The sequence below is a fragment of the Podarcis raffonei genome, chromosome Z (assembly GCF_027172205.1).
Source record: "Podarcis raffonei isolate rPodRaf1 chromosome Z, rPodRaf1.pri, whole genome shotgun sequence".
NCBI classification, from domain to species: Eukaryota; Metazoa; Chordata; class Lepidosauria; order Squamata; family Lacertidae; genus Podarcis; species Podarcis raffonei.
Window position 1 is genome coordinate 13,360,540 of NC_070621.1, and position 12,440 is coordinate 13,372,979.

General features: G+C 48.6%; 1 protein-coding gene across 5 annotated transcripts in view; it reads right to left on the minus strand.

Moving 5' to 3' along the window:
• Window positions 1-7,342: 7,342 nt before the first annotated feature.
• The window catches only part of PNPLA7 (patatin like phospholipase domain containing 7), a 96,931-nt gene continuing 91,833 nt past the window's right edge, over window positions 7,343-12,440 (minus strand). For 3 of the 5 annotated variants that reach the window (XM_053373230.1, XM_053373229.1, XM_053373226.1), the window contains 3 exons: window positions 10,249-10,333; window positions 9,615-9,718; window positions 7,343-8,328 (listed from right to left, as the gene is read on the minus strand). In XM_053373230.1, coding sequence (XP_053229205.1) covers window positions 8,245-8,328; window positions 9,615-9,718; window positions 10,249-10,333 — 273 coding nt within the window. In that variant the 3' untranslated portion in view covers window positions 7,343-8,244. The remainder of the gene's footprint in view (window positions 8,329-9,614; window positions 9,719-10,248; window positions 10,334-12,440) is intronic. The other 2 variants (XM_053373231.1, XM_053373227.1) reach the window with 1 other exon arrangement.

Genomic DNA, 12,440 nt, shown 5'->3' on the forward strand with positions numbered 1-12,440 from the left:
AGCTGGGACCAAACTACGGGAGCTCACCCCACTGCAGGGATTCGAACCGCCAACCATGCGATCGGCAAGTCCTAGGCGCTGAGGTTTTACCCACAGCGCCACCCGCGTCCCTTAGCCAATGTTCTAGCAAACATAAATAAAAACTATTTATGTATGCTAGAACATCGGCTAGGATATTTTTTTTACCTGCAATGCCTAGCAATAAAGCTTCTGGTCTTTTAACAAATGACAAAGCTAGCTTTTTAAAAAAAATGTATTTTTATATTAAAGAATTTCTTGGTTTACAAAAGTATGTACAATGTCTCTCTCTCTTGAGCTGTTTCCGTATGGCAAGCCTAGTCTTGGTGACAGAGTGCCAGTCAGAATAGAACATAATAACATAAGGAGAGCCTGCTGGGTGAGGCCAATGGCCCATCTAGCATCCTGTTCTCACAGTGGCCAGCCAGATGCTCCTTATGGGAAACCAGCAAGCAGGACCTGAGCACAAGAGCAGTCTCCTCTCTTGCAGTCTCCAGCAACTGGCATTCGGAAGCACTGCTGCCCAGGACTGTGGAGGGAGAGCTTCGCCATCATGGCTAGTAGCCATCAACAGCCCTCTCCTCCAAAAACTGGTGTAGAGTAATCCTCTTTTAAAGCCAATCCATGTTGGTGGTCCATTCCCGCCACCAATGCGGTTTCAGTATGCACTGTGTGAGATCCAGCGCTGAGGGCCTTCTGGCAGTTCCCTCATTGTGAGAAGTGAGGTTACAGGGAACCAGACAGAGGACCTTCTTGGTAGTGGCACCTGCCCTGTGAACACCCTCCCACCAGATGTGAAGAAATAAGCAGCTTTCTTCTGTTTAAAAGACATCTGAAGGTTTAGGGAAGTTTTTAATATTTAATGCTGTATTGTTTTTAACACTTGATTAGAAGCCGCCCAGAGTGGCTGGGGAAACTCAGCCAGATGGGCAGGGTATAAATAAATTATTATTATTATTATTATTATTATTATTATTATTATTATTACTACTACTACTACTACTACTACTACTACTACTACTAATACTACTACTAATACTACTTCGTTTTATCTGTCCTGAATCTTCCAACAATAAATAAATTAGACTGTGCTAAGCGGACCGCTGGTCTGATCTATGGTGGCACAGAGGTCAGTGAACGGTGGTGTGGCTAGCCTGGGCTGGTGGTGGTGGGGCTTCCAAGCCCTTGGACTCTCAGTCAATGCCCGACCTAGCTGACCGCTGGCACCTGGCCTAGCCAGGACCCCACCAACAGACGAAGGGAGCTGCCTGAGGAAAGCTGTGCCAACCTGATAATCCGATGTAGCATTGCATGGGTCTTTCCAGGCTGCCTTCAGCACTGACCAGATCAGGGGTGCCTTGAATAAAGGGGGAGGTGAGGCGAGGTAATTTGAACGGCAAGGCTCATCAACTTTGGGGGGTCCCGGCGAGACCCCTTCGGCCCCTAGGGACCAGATTCGGCCCACTTAAACGTCAGCAAAGTGGCTGCAAGGGGGACTTTTGTTTCTTTGAATCGCTTATCCAGGACGACGACAACCACCAGAGCATCCGCATTGCTACCTGCCAGTCACAGCCGAAGTTTTCAGACAAATAGATCCCCGCCCGCTGATCAGGCTTCACGCCCCCTGAGCAGATGTTCCCCCAAGACGACCCGCCCCCCCCTTCGTTCCCAGCGAGGCGGCACGATCGATCAATCAAGGGCTGAGACGCGGCTGTGCTCCAAACCCGCTCATTAGCAGACACCCAAATATCATAATTGGGAGGGAATTATGCCAATCAGGGAAATGTGCGTCTGTTTACTCTGCATGTTGTGATTTTCTGGGTTGTTTCGGCGTTGGGGGAAGAGAACAGCGATGATACAGGGAGATGTGTCAAGGGGAGCGAGTGGTCTCACAAGGTCGGGTTGCCGATTTCAAAAATCGGGTGGGTGGGGCCAGAGGGCGGGGCCAAGGCAGAACAGGTGGAATGTGACAGCCTCGTGGACAGAACCTCGTGGGTTCTGCCACTTGAACATCCCGCTCTCCACTCAAAGCCATTTTGATCTTTTATCCTAGGATAATGAAAGGTAGGCTCTAATTACTGCCACCATTTTCACAAAAGGCCCCTATGCCTTTAACCTGACCATGGCACGATCGGCAGAAATTCAAAGGGCAAAGGCTTCTATCTGCAAAAGCTTTCCCTAATGAATTTCTGGCCCTTGCACAAGCTTTGAAGTCTTTGTTTTTAAAAACCAAAGGAACCTTGCTCACGCAATTTATGGCGCGCGGGAGTCTCTGTTGTTCTCAACCCGCACGAAACAGGACTCCATTATATACCCATTTTGCAGAGTGGGGACCAAGGTTGGCAGACAGCGATGTGCCCACACAAGTCCTACGTGATAGAGCTTGAACCTCAAACCAGATGTTGGAGCTCCAGGCTCCGGGCACTGACTTTTTTGCCCATTGAGCTGGTGTCAAAGGCAGAGCACCTAGAGCCACGTTGTTTTTCTGGTCAGTTGGCAACCCTCCTGTCTTATGCCTCTTCTGGACAAGAACATAAACATCTCTCGCCCTCTAAAATTGGCAGGATGGCCTGGAAGAGTACCAGCCCCTCCTCCTGTCTGGCGTTCCTTATATTTCTTTTCACTTACCCTCTTTCACGGTTTCCAAGCTCCGCTTCTGCTCTCCAGGGGAGAACGGCCAACGGAGCAATTAACTTGATCTCAGTCCTTCAGAGGATGAGAGGGAGGCGGGGAAGAGGAAGAGGAGGGAAGGGGGAGAGAAACCGTTTGCAAACGGGGGTCGCGATAGATAAGCAAAGTTATGTTTTCGTCAGAATTGTCGCCATATTACAGTGGTTATAAGCCTTGCCATGCACTCTTTGAGTGGTTCCGCATACCTGGAATGTGTCCCTGAGCTCTGATAATGCTTCTCGCTGCCTGGATAGAGGACTGAGACATGTGCGTGTCTGTAGAAACTAGCCTACTGTACAAAAGGGAAACTTCGCATTCTTCTTTCCACCTGCTTCTGCCTAACAACAGAACAACAACAAATTGATTTGCAATTAGATGGTATTGCCCCTTTCTTCCCCAATAGAAGCTCCTGCAGAGAAAGTGAACAGCTCAGGATTTTCTTAAAATTTTAAAGAAGCGTTCTGCTTTGGTCTAGCACAGGAATGGGGAACACCTCAGGCCTAGAAGCCGAATGCAGCCCTTCGGGTCTCTCTGTCTGGTTCTCAGGCCCCTCCCCAGACCACACCTCTCACCAGTCTTGCTTCACACTTTCCTTTAGTGTTTCCAGCCTGGCTGGGACTTGTCCTTCACTTGCCAGGACAGAGGTCTTTTTTGTGTTTGTGTGTGAGTGTTTTTTTGTTAAAGCTGCCTATCGTACAAAGGTAAAATCTGCATTTTTTGCTCTGCCCACTAGTCCCACCCACCCCTGGCATATGGCCCCCAGAAGGGAGTGCGGCCCCTCGGGACGGATAAGGTTCCCCACCCCTGCTTTGATTGCTCATATTGGGTTCAATCAGCTTGAAAGACAAGGAAAGAGGAGGTCACTGAGCCCTGACATAGCTGGCTTTTTATTGCCAGCAACATTAATAAACCTCCCAATGAAATTAAAAGGATAATGGGCACTGGATGCCAACATTGTTTTGATGGATCTCCTCGAGGATATATTAAGACAAGAGGACGTGGAAATAATTTTAAAATGTAATGACTGCAGCAAAATTATTAATTGCAGAGCGTTGGAGGCAACAAAAAGATACCAACAAACTGGAATGTGTTTTTTTTAAAAAAAACACACACAACCACCACCAGGAATCTCTCATGTTGACATCTTTGATTATTAGAAATGGTAGAAGAGGAAAGCCAAATAAGTTAAAATGAAGAGGTGCCTCCAGATGTTGCTGAACCACAACTTCCATCAGCCCTAGCAAGCATGGCCAATGGCCCACAATGATGGTTGTTGTAGTTCAGCAACATCTGGATGGCCACAGGCTCCCCACACCTGCAGTGAATTTATTAGCTTAGGGGAGGGCTGCCCCCCCCAGGTGTTGCAGGACTACAGATCTCAACTGTCCCAGCTGGCATGAGTGATGGTGAGAACTACAGTCCACCAACATATAGAGGACACCACCTTGGCCAGCCGTGACTTTAGACTATATAAGGCAATGGTGGATGGAGGAAGAGATCAGTTTTCTGAAATGTGTTTATGTGCATGTGTATTTAAATTTAAACAGGTTTCTGGTCCTCATGAAGATATGCTTACAGGTGCATCATGTTACATGCTCCTAGGCAGCATAGCAAGGTTGTGTGGTGTCTTGCGTGGGATGAAACGCGTCTATGGTGCAGCTTGACGAAACCGGAAGTCTTCAAATGCTGAACAGCAGGGGAACATTGTGTATGTGAGTATGTGTGCGTTTTCACAAAGAATATGGTACTTCAGAGATTATCAGTGTGTAGGCAATGGGGAGATGGAATTCAAATGTGACATTTCTTCCCACCCTAAAGAAACAGATGGATGAGTTGGGACACTGGCACAGTCTCTGAATATGGATAGATTTCACTCACGTCCCGATTAAATGCATCAGAGGGCAGAACAGAACCTTCCCCTAAGTCAAGCTGGCTGGTGCCACGTAGGGACGGCTGCAGTAGTGGCCAGTGCCCCTTGAGTCTGGTAGCACAGAAGGCAGGGAGCCTGAAGAGCAGGAGTCAAAGCCAATGATAAGAACGTAAGAAGAGCTCTGCTGGATCAGGCCAATGGTCTATCTAGTGCAGCATCCTGTTCTCACAGGGGCTGGCCAGATGCAACAATGGGAAGCCCACAATGGGCATGCAAAGAAGAGCATCTCTCTCCCCCTGTGGCCTCCAGCAACTGATCTTCCAAAGTATTACTGCTTCCAAAGAGTCAGAGCATATCCATTATGACTAGTAGCAACTGGCAATCTTATTACCCTCCATGGAGGTGTCCCAATTTGTTTTAAAGCCCTCCAAATTGGTGGCCATCACGGCCTCCTGCTGGAACAAGTTCCATAGTTTTAACTATATGTTGCATGAAGTACGGTAGGTGTTTTCTTTTATCTGTTCTAAATCTTCCAACATCCAGCTTCACTGGGTGCTCACAAGTTCCATTGTTAAGGGAGAGGAACACAAACTTTCCTCTCTCCACTCTTTCCACACCACACATCATTTTATAAACTTATATCATGTTGCCTCAAAACACTGCCACGTTTTCTCATGGGGGGCGGGGAGTCGCTCCATCGCCTTGATCATTTCAGTTGCCTTTTTCTGCGCTGAGGGCAGGGTGTTGCAGTTTTGAAAAGGTGACAGACAGATGACTTTGCAGCCTGACACAGCTTCTCATGCTGAAGGCCCCCAACAAAGGAGTGTATGGAAATAGCATTTTACTAATGTGTTGAGATCAGCACACCTAAAGGTGGAGGCAGGTTGCACCATCAGTGTAGCAAACTGGAGAGGGGAAAAGAAAAGAAAGGTAGAAGCTGGGATATTATTTCCACCACTGCATAATTTGGTTCTCTCCCTGCCCTCTGGAGCTTCTGTCTCAGGTGAGGCAGGTTCTCAGTTACAGAGAGAGAGCACCCTTTCCCACTGGGCAGCATGACAACTGCAGGCTTTGGGAAAAGAGGAATTTTTATTTTCCAGGGTTAATTTGCCTTAAGTTGCTTTTGCAGTTCCACTTTACATGCCATGGCATAACCAGGATTTATTGGGGACAGGCAGTTTTTATGTTGGGGTGTGTGGAACTCAGTTATCTACAATGCAATTGGTCAGTTAGTTAAGTATTTTTATTTATTTGCTTGATATAGGTAGGGGCAACTGCACCCCCTGGCTACGCCCATGTTACATGCTTCTATTTGTATCTTTAATAGTAATAGTAATTTATTATTTGTACCCCGCCCAACTGGCTGGGTTTCCCCAGCCACTCTGGGTGGCTTCCAACAAAGATAAAAAATACATTAAAATGTCACACATTAAAAACTTCCCTGAACAGGGCTGCCTTCAGATGTCTTCTAAATGTCAGGTAGTTATCTCTTTGACATCTGATGGGAGGGTGTTCCACAGGGCTGGTGCCACTACCGAGAAGGCCCTCTGCCTGGTTCCCTGTAGCTTTGCTTCTCGCAATGAGGGAACCACCAGAAGGCCCTCGGTGCTGGACCTCAGCGTCCGGGCAGAACGATGTAGGTGGAGACGCTCCTTTAGGTATACTGGGCCAAGGCCGTTTAGGGCTTTCAAGGTGAGCACCAACACGTTGAATTGTGCTCAGAAACATACTGGGAGCCAATGTACGTCTTTCAAGACCGGTGTTATGTGGTCTCAGCGGCTGCCCTCAGTCACCAGTCTAGCTGCCGCATTCTGGATTGGTTGTAACTTCTGGGTCACCTTCAAAGGTAGCCCCACGTAGAGCGCATTGCAGTAGTCCAAGCAGGAGATAACCAGAGCATGCACCACTCTGGCGAGACAGCCTGCGGGCAGGTAGGGTCTTATAACCAGCAGGTAGAGCAGCATTCAGTGTCTCTTGGAAGAGCAGGTGACTACAGTTTCTCCCTCTGATGCTCCAGGAACTCCCCACCCCCACCCCCACCTCTGCTCCACAGTCTCCAAAAGCAATGAGGGCCAGTGTGACGTGGAAGCATGAATATAGGAATTAAATTGAGATGAAAATTCAAATTTCTGCTTGGCTACAATGCTTGCTGTTTAAGTTTGGGGCTGGTCACCCTTGCTCAGAACTGGCCAACCTCACAGAATAGTGATAGGGATGCGGAGTGAACCGGTGCGGGGGGGGGGGGGAGTGAATAAATGAGGCAAGCTATATCTACTCACAAAGGGGCTGGCTCAGAGTACATGGTGCCTGAGGCAAGAGGGAATAAGTCCTTCTACTCTTCATTTTCTTTAAGATGGGCCACAGCCCTTTGGGAGGTTCTCCTGCAGAAGCCCAATGAACAGGAGCTGTGCAAGAGCCCTGTGGCTGAGGAAAGACTGCAACACAGTAGCTCTAGGTTCAACCCCCAGCATTTTCAGGAAGGGCTGGTCCCCTGGTCGAAATCCGGGAGAGCCACTGCCAGTCAGTGTAGACAGTACTGGCCTAGATGGACCGAAAGGTATAAAGCAGCTTCCTAATTTCTAAAGCAGCTCTTACACCTTTCAGTGAAGTTTGCCCTAGAGAATGCCCCTGTGGGTCTGATAAATCCCTGAAGCTGCTACCCTTAACAGCAACCCCCATAATATATTATACCACCTTAACCCACAGAGACCCCCCCTCCACCAACATGCCTTGCCACCCGAGGCTCAGGGCAGAGAGTGAATTTGGCCAACAGCACAAAAGAGGTTCAAGTTGTTGGATTTTTATTTTTTTTAAAAAACATCTGAACACACAGAGTGACAAGACAGCCCAACATTGCTAAGATGGAACAAGGTTGTCCAGATGGCCAGAGGCAGGAGTGCCCCCCTCTGTGTGGAAATGCCACAAGTGTCAAGTGAGCCAAGGACTCCCAGACGGAGCTTCAGAGAAAGGCAGAAGGGCAAGAAAAGTCCTTCTCCCTGCTCTGCTGTGGAGAGCAGGACCAGCTAAGGCATCTCAATCGGTGGCGTCTTCTTAGCGAGATTGCTTGCCACAACCACTGCTGGGCAACACAGCTCCCAACAGATGGTTTTGTTTTCACACCGTGTCGGAGTCGAGCAAGGAACATCCAGACTCATTCTGCATGCTAACATTCAGGCTTCTTACTAATTGCTGGCAAAACCTTTCACACACGCCCTCCCTCCCATTGCAGATGCTGGTTCAAGAACTAAATGGGGGGGGGACAGTAATTTAAGAGTGCTGAAACCCCCTTCTCCACCCACCCTTTAAAAATACAGACATGCACACTCGCTTTCTCTCTGTTGTCGCCATCTTGTTCACAAGGACAAACAGGCATACAAAATGCACTGTTCACTCCACACGCCCAGCCTGCAGGAATTCAGTGCTGCCCTGGGATCTGTTTGGGTCAAGCTGCTGGTGAAAGGTTTCTGGAGAGCTGCATTTGAGAAATGGTGGAAGGGGAGAGTTTAGCCATGGTCAGGAGCCCTTTCACTCTTGCTACCCATGCTGGGTTTAGGCAAGAAAGAAAGAATGAAAAAAAGGCACCACTTTCATCTCAGAACAAGGAAGCGTTGTAATGGCAAAGAGAGGAGGCTTTGTAATGAATGGGAAAGGATTTCCTGAGCCACTTGGGAGCCCCCCAAAGCAGCTCAGCTCAGCTCGGTACCACTGCTTCCTTGGCTGTCCTGGCTGATGATGCTGATACGCTTTCTGCGCCGGAGTTCTTGGTCCTGCTAGGAGCAAGAAAAGAAGACAAAAGGTTTTCACTCACACTGTTAGGCCCCAGAGGTCACTGACAAAGGGCTCCCCTCTGGGCTCTGCCGTCCAGGGCCAAAAGCTCACATGTAAGGGGGAGGAGCAAGCATGAGCTGTATGCCTCTTGAGCTTCCTGGGAGTGTGCTGTGTGCAATTTGGCATAGTTAAGACTGTAAAAAGCAGAACCCTGCTGGATCACATCCTGCCCCCCCCCACCAAGAGCGAGGAGCTGCTGAACCTGGCTCATTTGACATTCTCACCTGGGAAGTGGTCTTCCTGCCAAAGCCCTATTGCTTGGTCTTACCCCGCTAGAGCCAAGCAACTTGCCAGAGGAGGAGAAGCGGCAGTTTCTTTGCTGAGTGGGGAGGAAGAGAAGCCTCTTTCTCCTAGCACAGAGCAGGGGAGCAGAGCACGGGGGGGGGGAGGGAGAGAGAGAGAGAGCGCGCAGGGCGGAGGTACAAAGGTGGCCTACTTTTGCCTCTGCCCATGAGCATCCCAGGTATGTTGCTCCTGACAGAATAAATTTCTCAACGTAAGGCAGCTCCCTGGCCCCAATCTAGGTCAGCATCCTGATTTTTCTAGCTGTTGTATCAACCTGTGTTCAGTGGGTGATGCAGGGTAGAATTATTTGGAGAAAGAAGGGGAAAAAACTTCTGTCTCTTGCCACTTACTACACATAACACCTACCATCTCTATCATGTTTCCCTGTCAGATATCTTTTACCAAGTTCAAAAAACTTGCTTCAGCCTCTAGTCACTGGGAAGGTACTTCAAGCAGCCCACAATTGCAGATTTCATTTTTGTAAAAAAAGAACACCTCTCATAGGTACGCATTAGTTTCTAGTCCTCATAATTGCAAATGTAAATGCAGCCACATCTGAGCTATCCTACTGTTGCCTCAACTCCTTATAGGTTTAGAAGTGGTGTGCATGTGTGCAGTTTTTCACTAGATATAGCTCACACAGTAGCAAGTGTGTCTTCACAGCTCTAAAAGTCAGAAAGGAGTATAACAGGAACAGAATTCTACCCTTTCCATCTCGAATCCCACTCCTACAACATGTTATAAGATATAAAATAAAGATTACCCCTGAATGTTTACAGAGTATTTTTTCCCCTGCAACTGAGGAGCCAGTGGAAGCCTTCTAGTCACGTAATGATGTCTAAGACCCCTTTTGGCAAAATAAGCTCCACCTCCCTCTTGTATTGGCTCCACTGCATTATGGGAAGACAGTGGCCAAACCAGTAGGGCCCAGGGGAGCTCTTACGGAGTCGGAGTCGTCTTCAGTGTGGTTGCTCAGGAAATTGACATAGTCGTCCTTGTGGCTGCCGAGAACTTCCTCCTCATACTCCGTCTGATAGTCGGACTCATCTGAACAGAAGGCAGGTAAGCGGGAGAGACTCATTCAGCCCAGAGGTGGGGGAAGGCACAGCTGGTTTCCCCATGATGTGGGGTGAAGCACCTGCCTCAGGTGATGGAAGTGCAAGAGGCAGCCCTCTGCCTGCCCAACTGCTTCCACTGCCACCAAGAGGAACGTGTTCCAGTGTGTGGCACTGCCACTTGTCTTCAGCGCCAAATGAATTGCAACACTTTGAGGCGCACCCTGGCTCCCACTGAGCTTGGCAAGGGCTGGCGGTGGAAGTGGGGTGCAGTTTAGTGGGCCAGGAGGTGGCAATTCCTGTTTCATCTCAGGCGGCAAAATGGCTGGGTCACCTCTGGGGGAGGGGACAGCAGGAAAAGCAGGAACCCAAGGGCTACGTGGATGGGCATTGCCCACGTGCCTCAACCCTCTCCTAAAAACATGAACAGATTTCCTGGGGATCCTTGAGCAACAAACACAACAAAGAAAGGAACTGGAGTTTTGGTTTTTGGGGCAGCCGTGATCCCCACCCGCAACTCACCATCCACTATGACAGCCTTGACTGGCTCAATTCGGGAGACAATTTCCGCCAGGTCTGTGAAAGAAGTTGTGGGACAGGTCACCACCTGGAAGAGAAGAGATGGATGCTTAAGAAGAGCCTGGCTTCTGGGTCTGGGTCAGGCCAGTGGCCCATCTCATCAAGCATCCTGTTCTCACAGTGGCCAACCAGATGCCCCAAAGAGGAAGCTCCCAAGGGACACCTGAGTGCAGCCACCCTCTTCCCGCTGACACTTGTTCATGCTGCTACCGCCAAGGGTGTCTTCATCCATTACGTTCTTTATTGTTATTAATTCAATTTATTAGTTGCTTGACACACGTGAAGAGCCTCCAAGCGGCTTTCAGAATTTTAAAAGCAGAAAGCATGACATAAGATTGCAAGGAAACAGTACTGCATTACAATAAAATAACAAAAAAAACCAAACCCGAAGAAAGCCTGAAGCTGATAAAGCAGCAGCAAAAACAACAGCATCAACAGGCAGCAAAGTATTATGATGTGCCAAGTGCTTGTGAGATGAGAAGTTTCACCTGGAGCCAAAAAAGGTGTTTGTGAAAGCGCCACACTGACCTCCCTGGGGAGAGTGTTCTACAGGCAGGGGAGCCACAACTGAAAAGGCCCTTCCCCTTGTTGCAACCCAGTGTGAGAGCCAGTGATGGTGCAGCTGGACTAGGACTTGGGAGACCAGGGTTCCCACTCTGTCATGAAGCTCACCGAGTATGACCTTGAGGCAGTCACCGCCTCTCAGCTGCACCCACCTCACAGGGTTGTTGTGGGGATTAAATGAAGAGAGCGGAGAACGCTGGATGACACCTTGAGCGCCTTGGAGAAGAAGGTTTTACATAAAGGCAAGAAATGAAAATAAGATGATAAACCCTCCGAACCTCCCTCAGAGGAGGCACCTGGGGGAAGGCCTCATATGAATATATTTCCCCCCCCCCAGCAATTATAATAGCATGCTCAACCTCATGCTGGAAAATGAAGCCTAACAGGGAGGGCTGGGGCAGTGCAGGGGCTAGGAGACTGAAAGTGATGCATGAAAAATGCCATCTGCTACGAGCTCACTAGGATGCTTCGGGTGCAAGGCACAAGGGATAGGAGTTGCAAGCTGAAACATCTGGAGGGCACCAGGTTGGGTGAAGGCTGTACTCCTGACCAAGCTGCTCCTCTGCCCCTATCTAGGAGACTGGAAGAGGGAGTGCTTGAGCCAAGCCACACAGAGCCACGGCAATGCTGGAGGGCCAGGATCAGATGCCCTGCAGCGGAGGAAGGGAACATCTGGTTGTAGGAGCATTAATTAAAGGCTGCCAGCCCAAGAGTCACTAAATCTTAAAAATAGTTACAGAGGCCACTCCGCTGGCTGGCTAAGAGCTATTGAACTGAGCCACGAGGCAGTAAGATCAATCCCCTGCTACAAAGGGCAGGTCCTTTAATGAGATATGTTATCTCCGTATTACAGCGGACATTCAAAATGTGGTGACTCAACGCTCCAATCCAGGGCACATTGTTCACTGTCAAGAACTCAGAGGGATGCCGGAGAATGCTGACAGTCAACGGCATTCGCTTGCACATATAAAAAAATTGAAGACAAGCATGAAGGGTGCGGGGGAGGAGGATATATTTTACATATCTAGGTTTGAGTTGTCACTAAATTCATATTGGATTGTCAACATTCATGCACTGCATCCAGGGCTGTGTTATTCAGCAATTCTGAAGAAGTCATGGCATTTTTACTTCTTTGATGTAGAAGACATGGGAGATTGAAAGTAGATTCTCATCTTCCTGAGAACCCAGCGCAGCAGGTTCGAACATCTCCTTATTAAAAAAGGAGCAACTTTCTAGATCTCATGGCTGTGAAGATAAGCTTGGAAACACGTGAGGCATTTCAGAAGCCAAAGGGTAGCTCAAAGAGATTCCTAGTGACTAGGGCTCTAAGGCCTTGCCCCTCCCTCCATCAACTATTCAGGATAAATTATGCAAGGTAAGATAAATTTTAAAAAGTTGCTCAATGTGCTTAATATGTTATAAAATTAAGCATTTCTTGGGGTAAAAATCTGATTGGGCATGGAACTTATTTTTAGCATTAATTATGCCATGCCCTACAACACACAGCCAATGGAACCAGCTGCCACATGGGGTGCAAGGCAGCCCCCATGTCCCAGCTGGTGTGTGTAGCT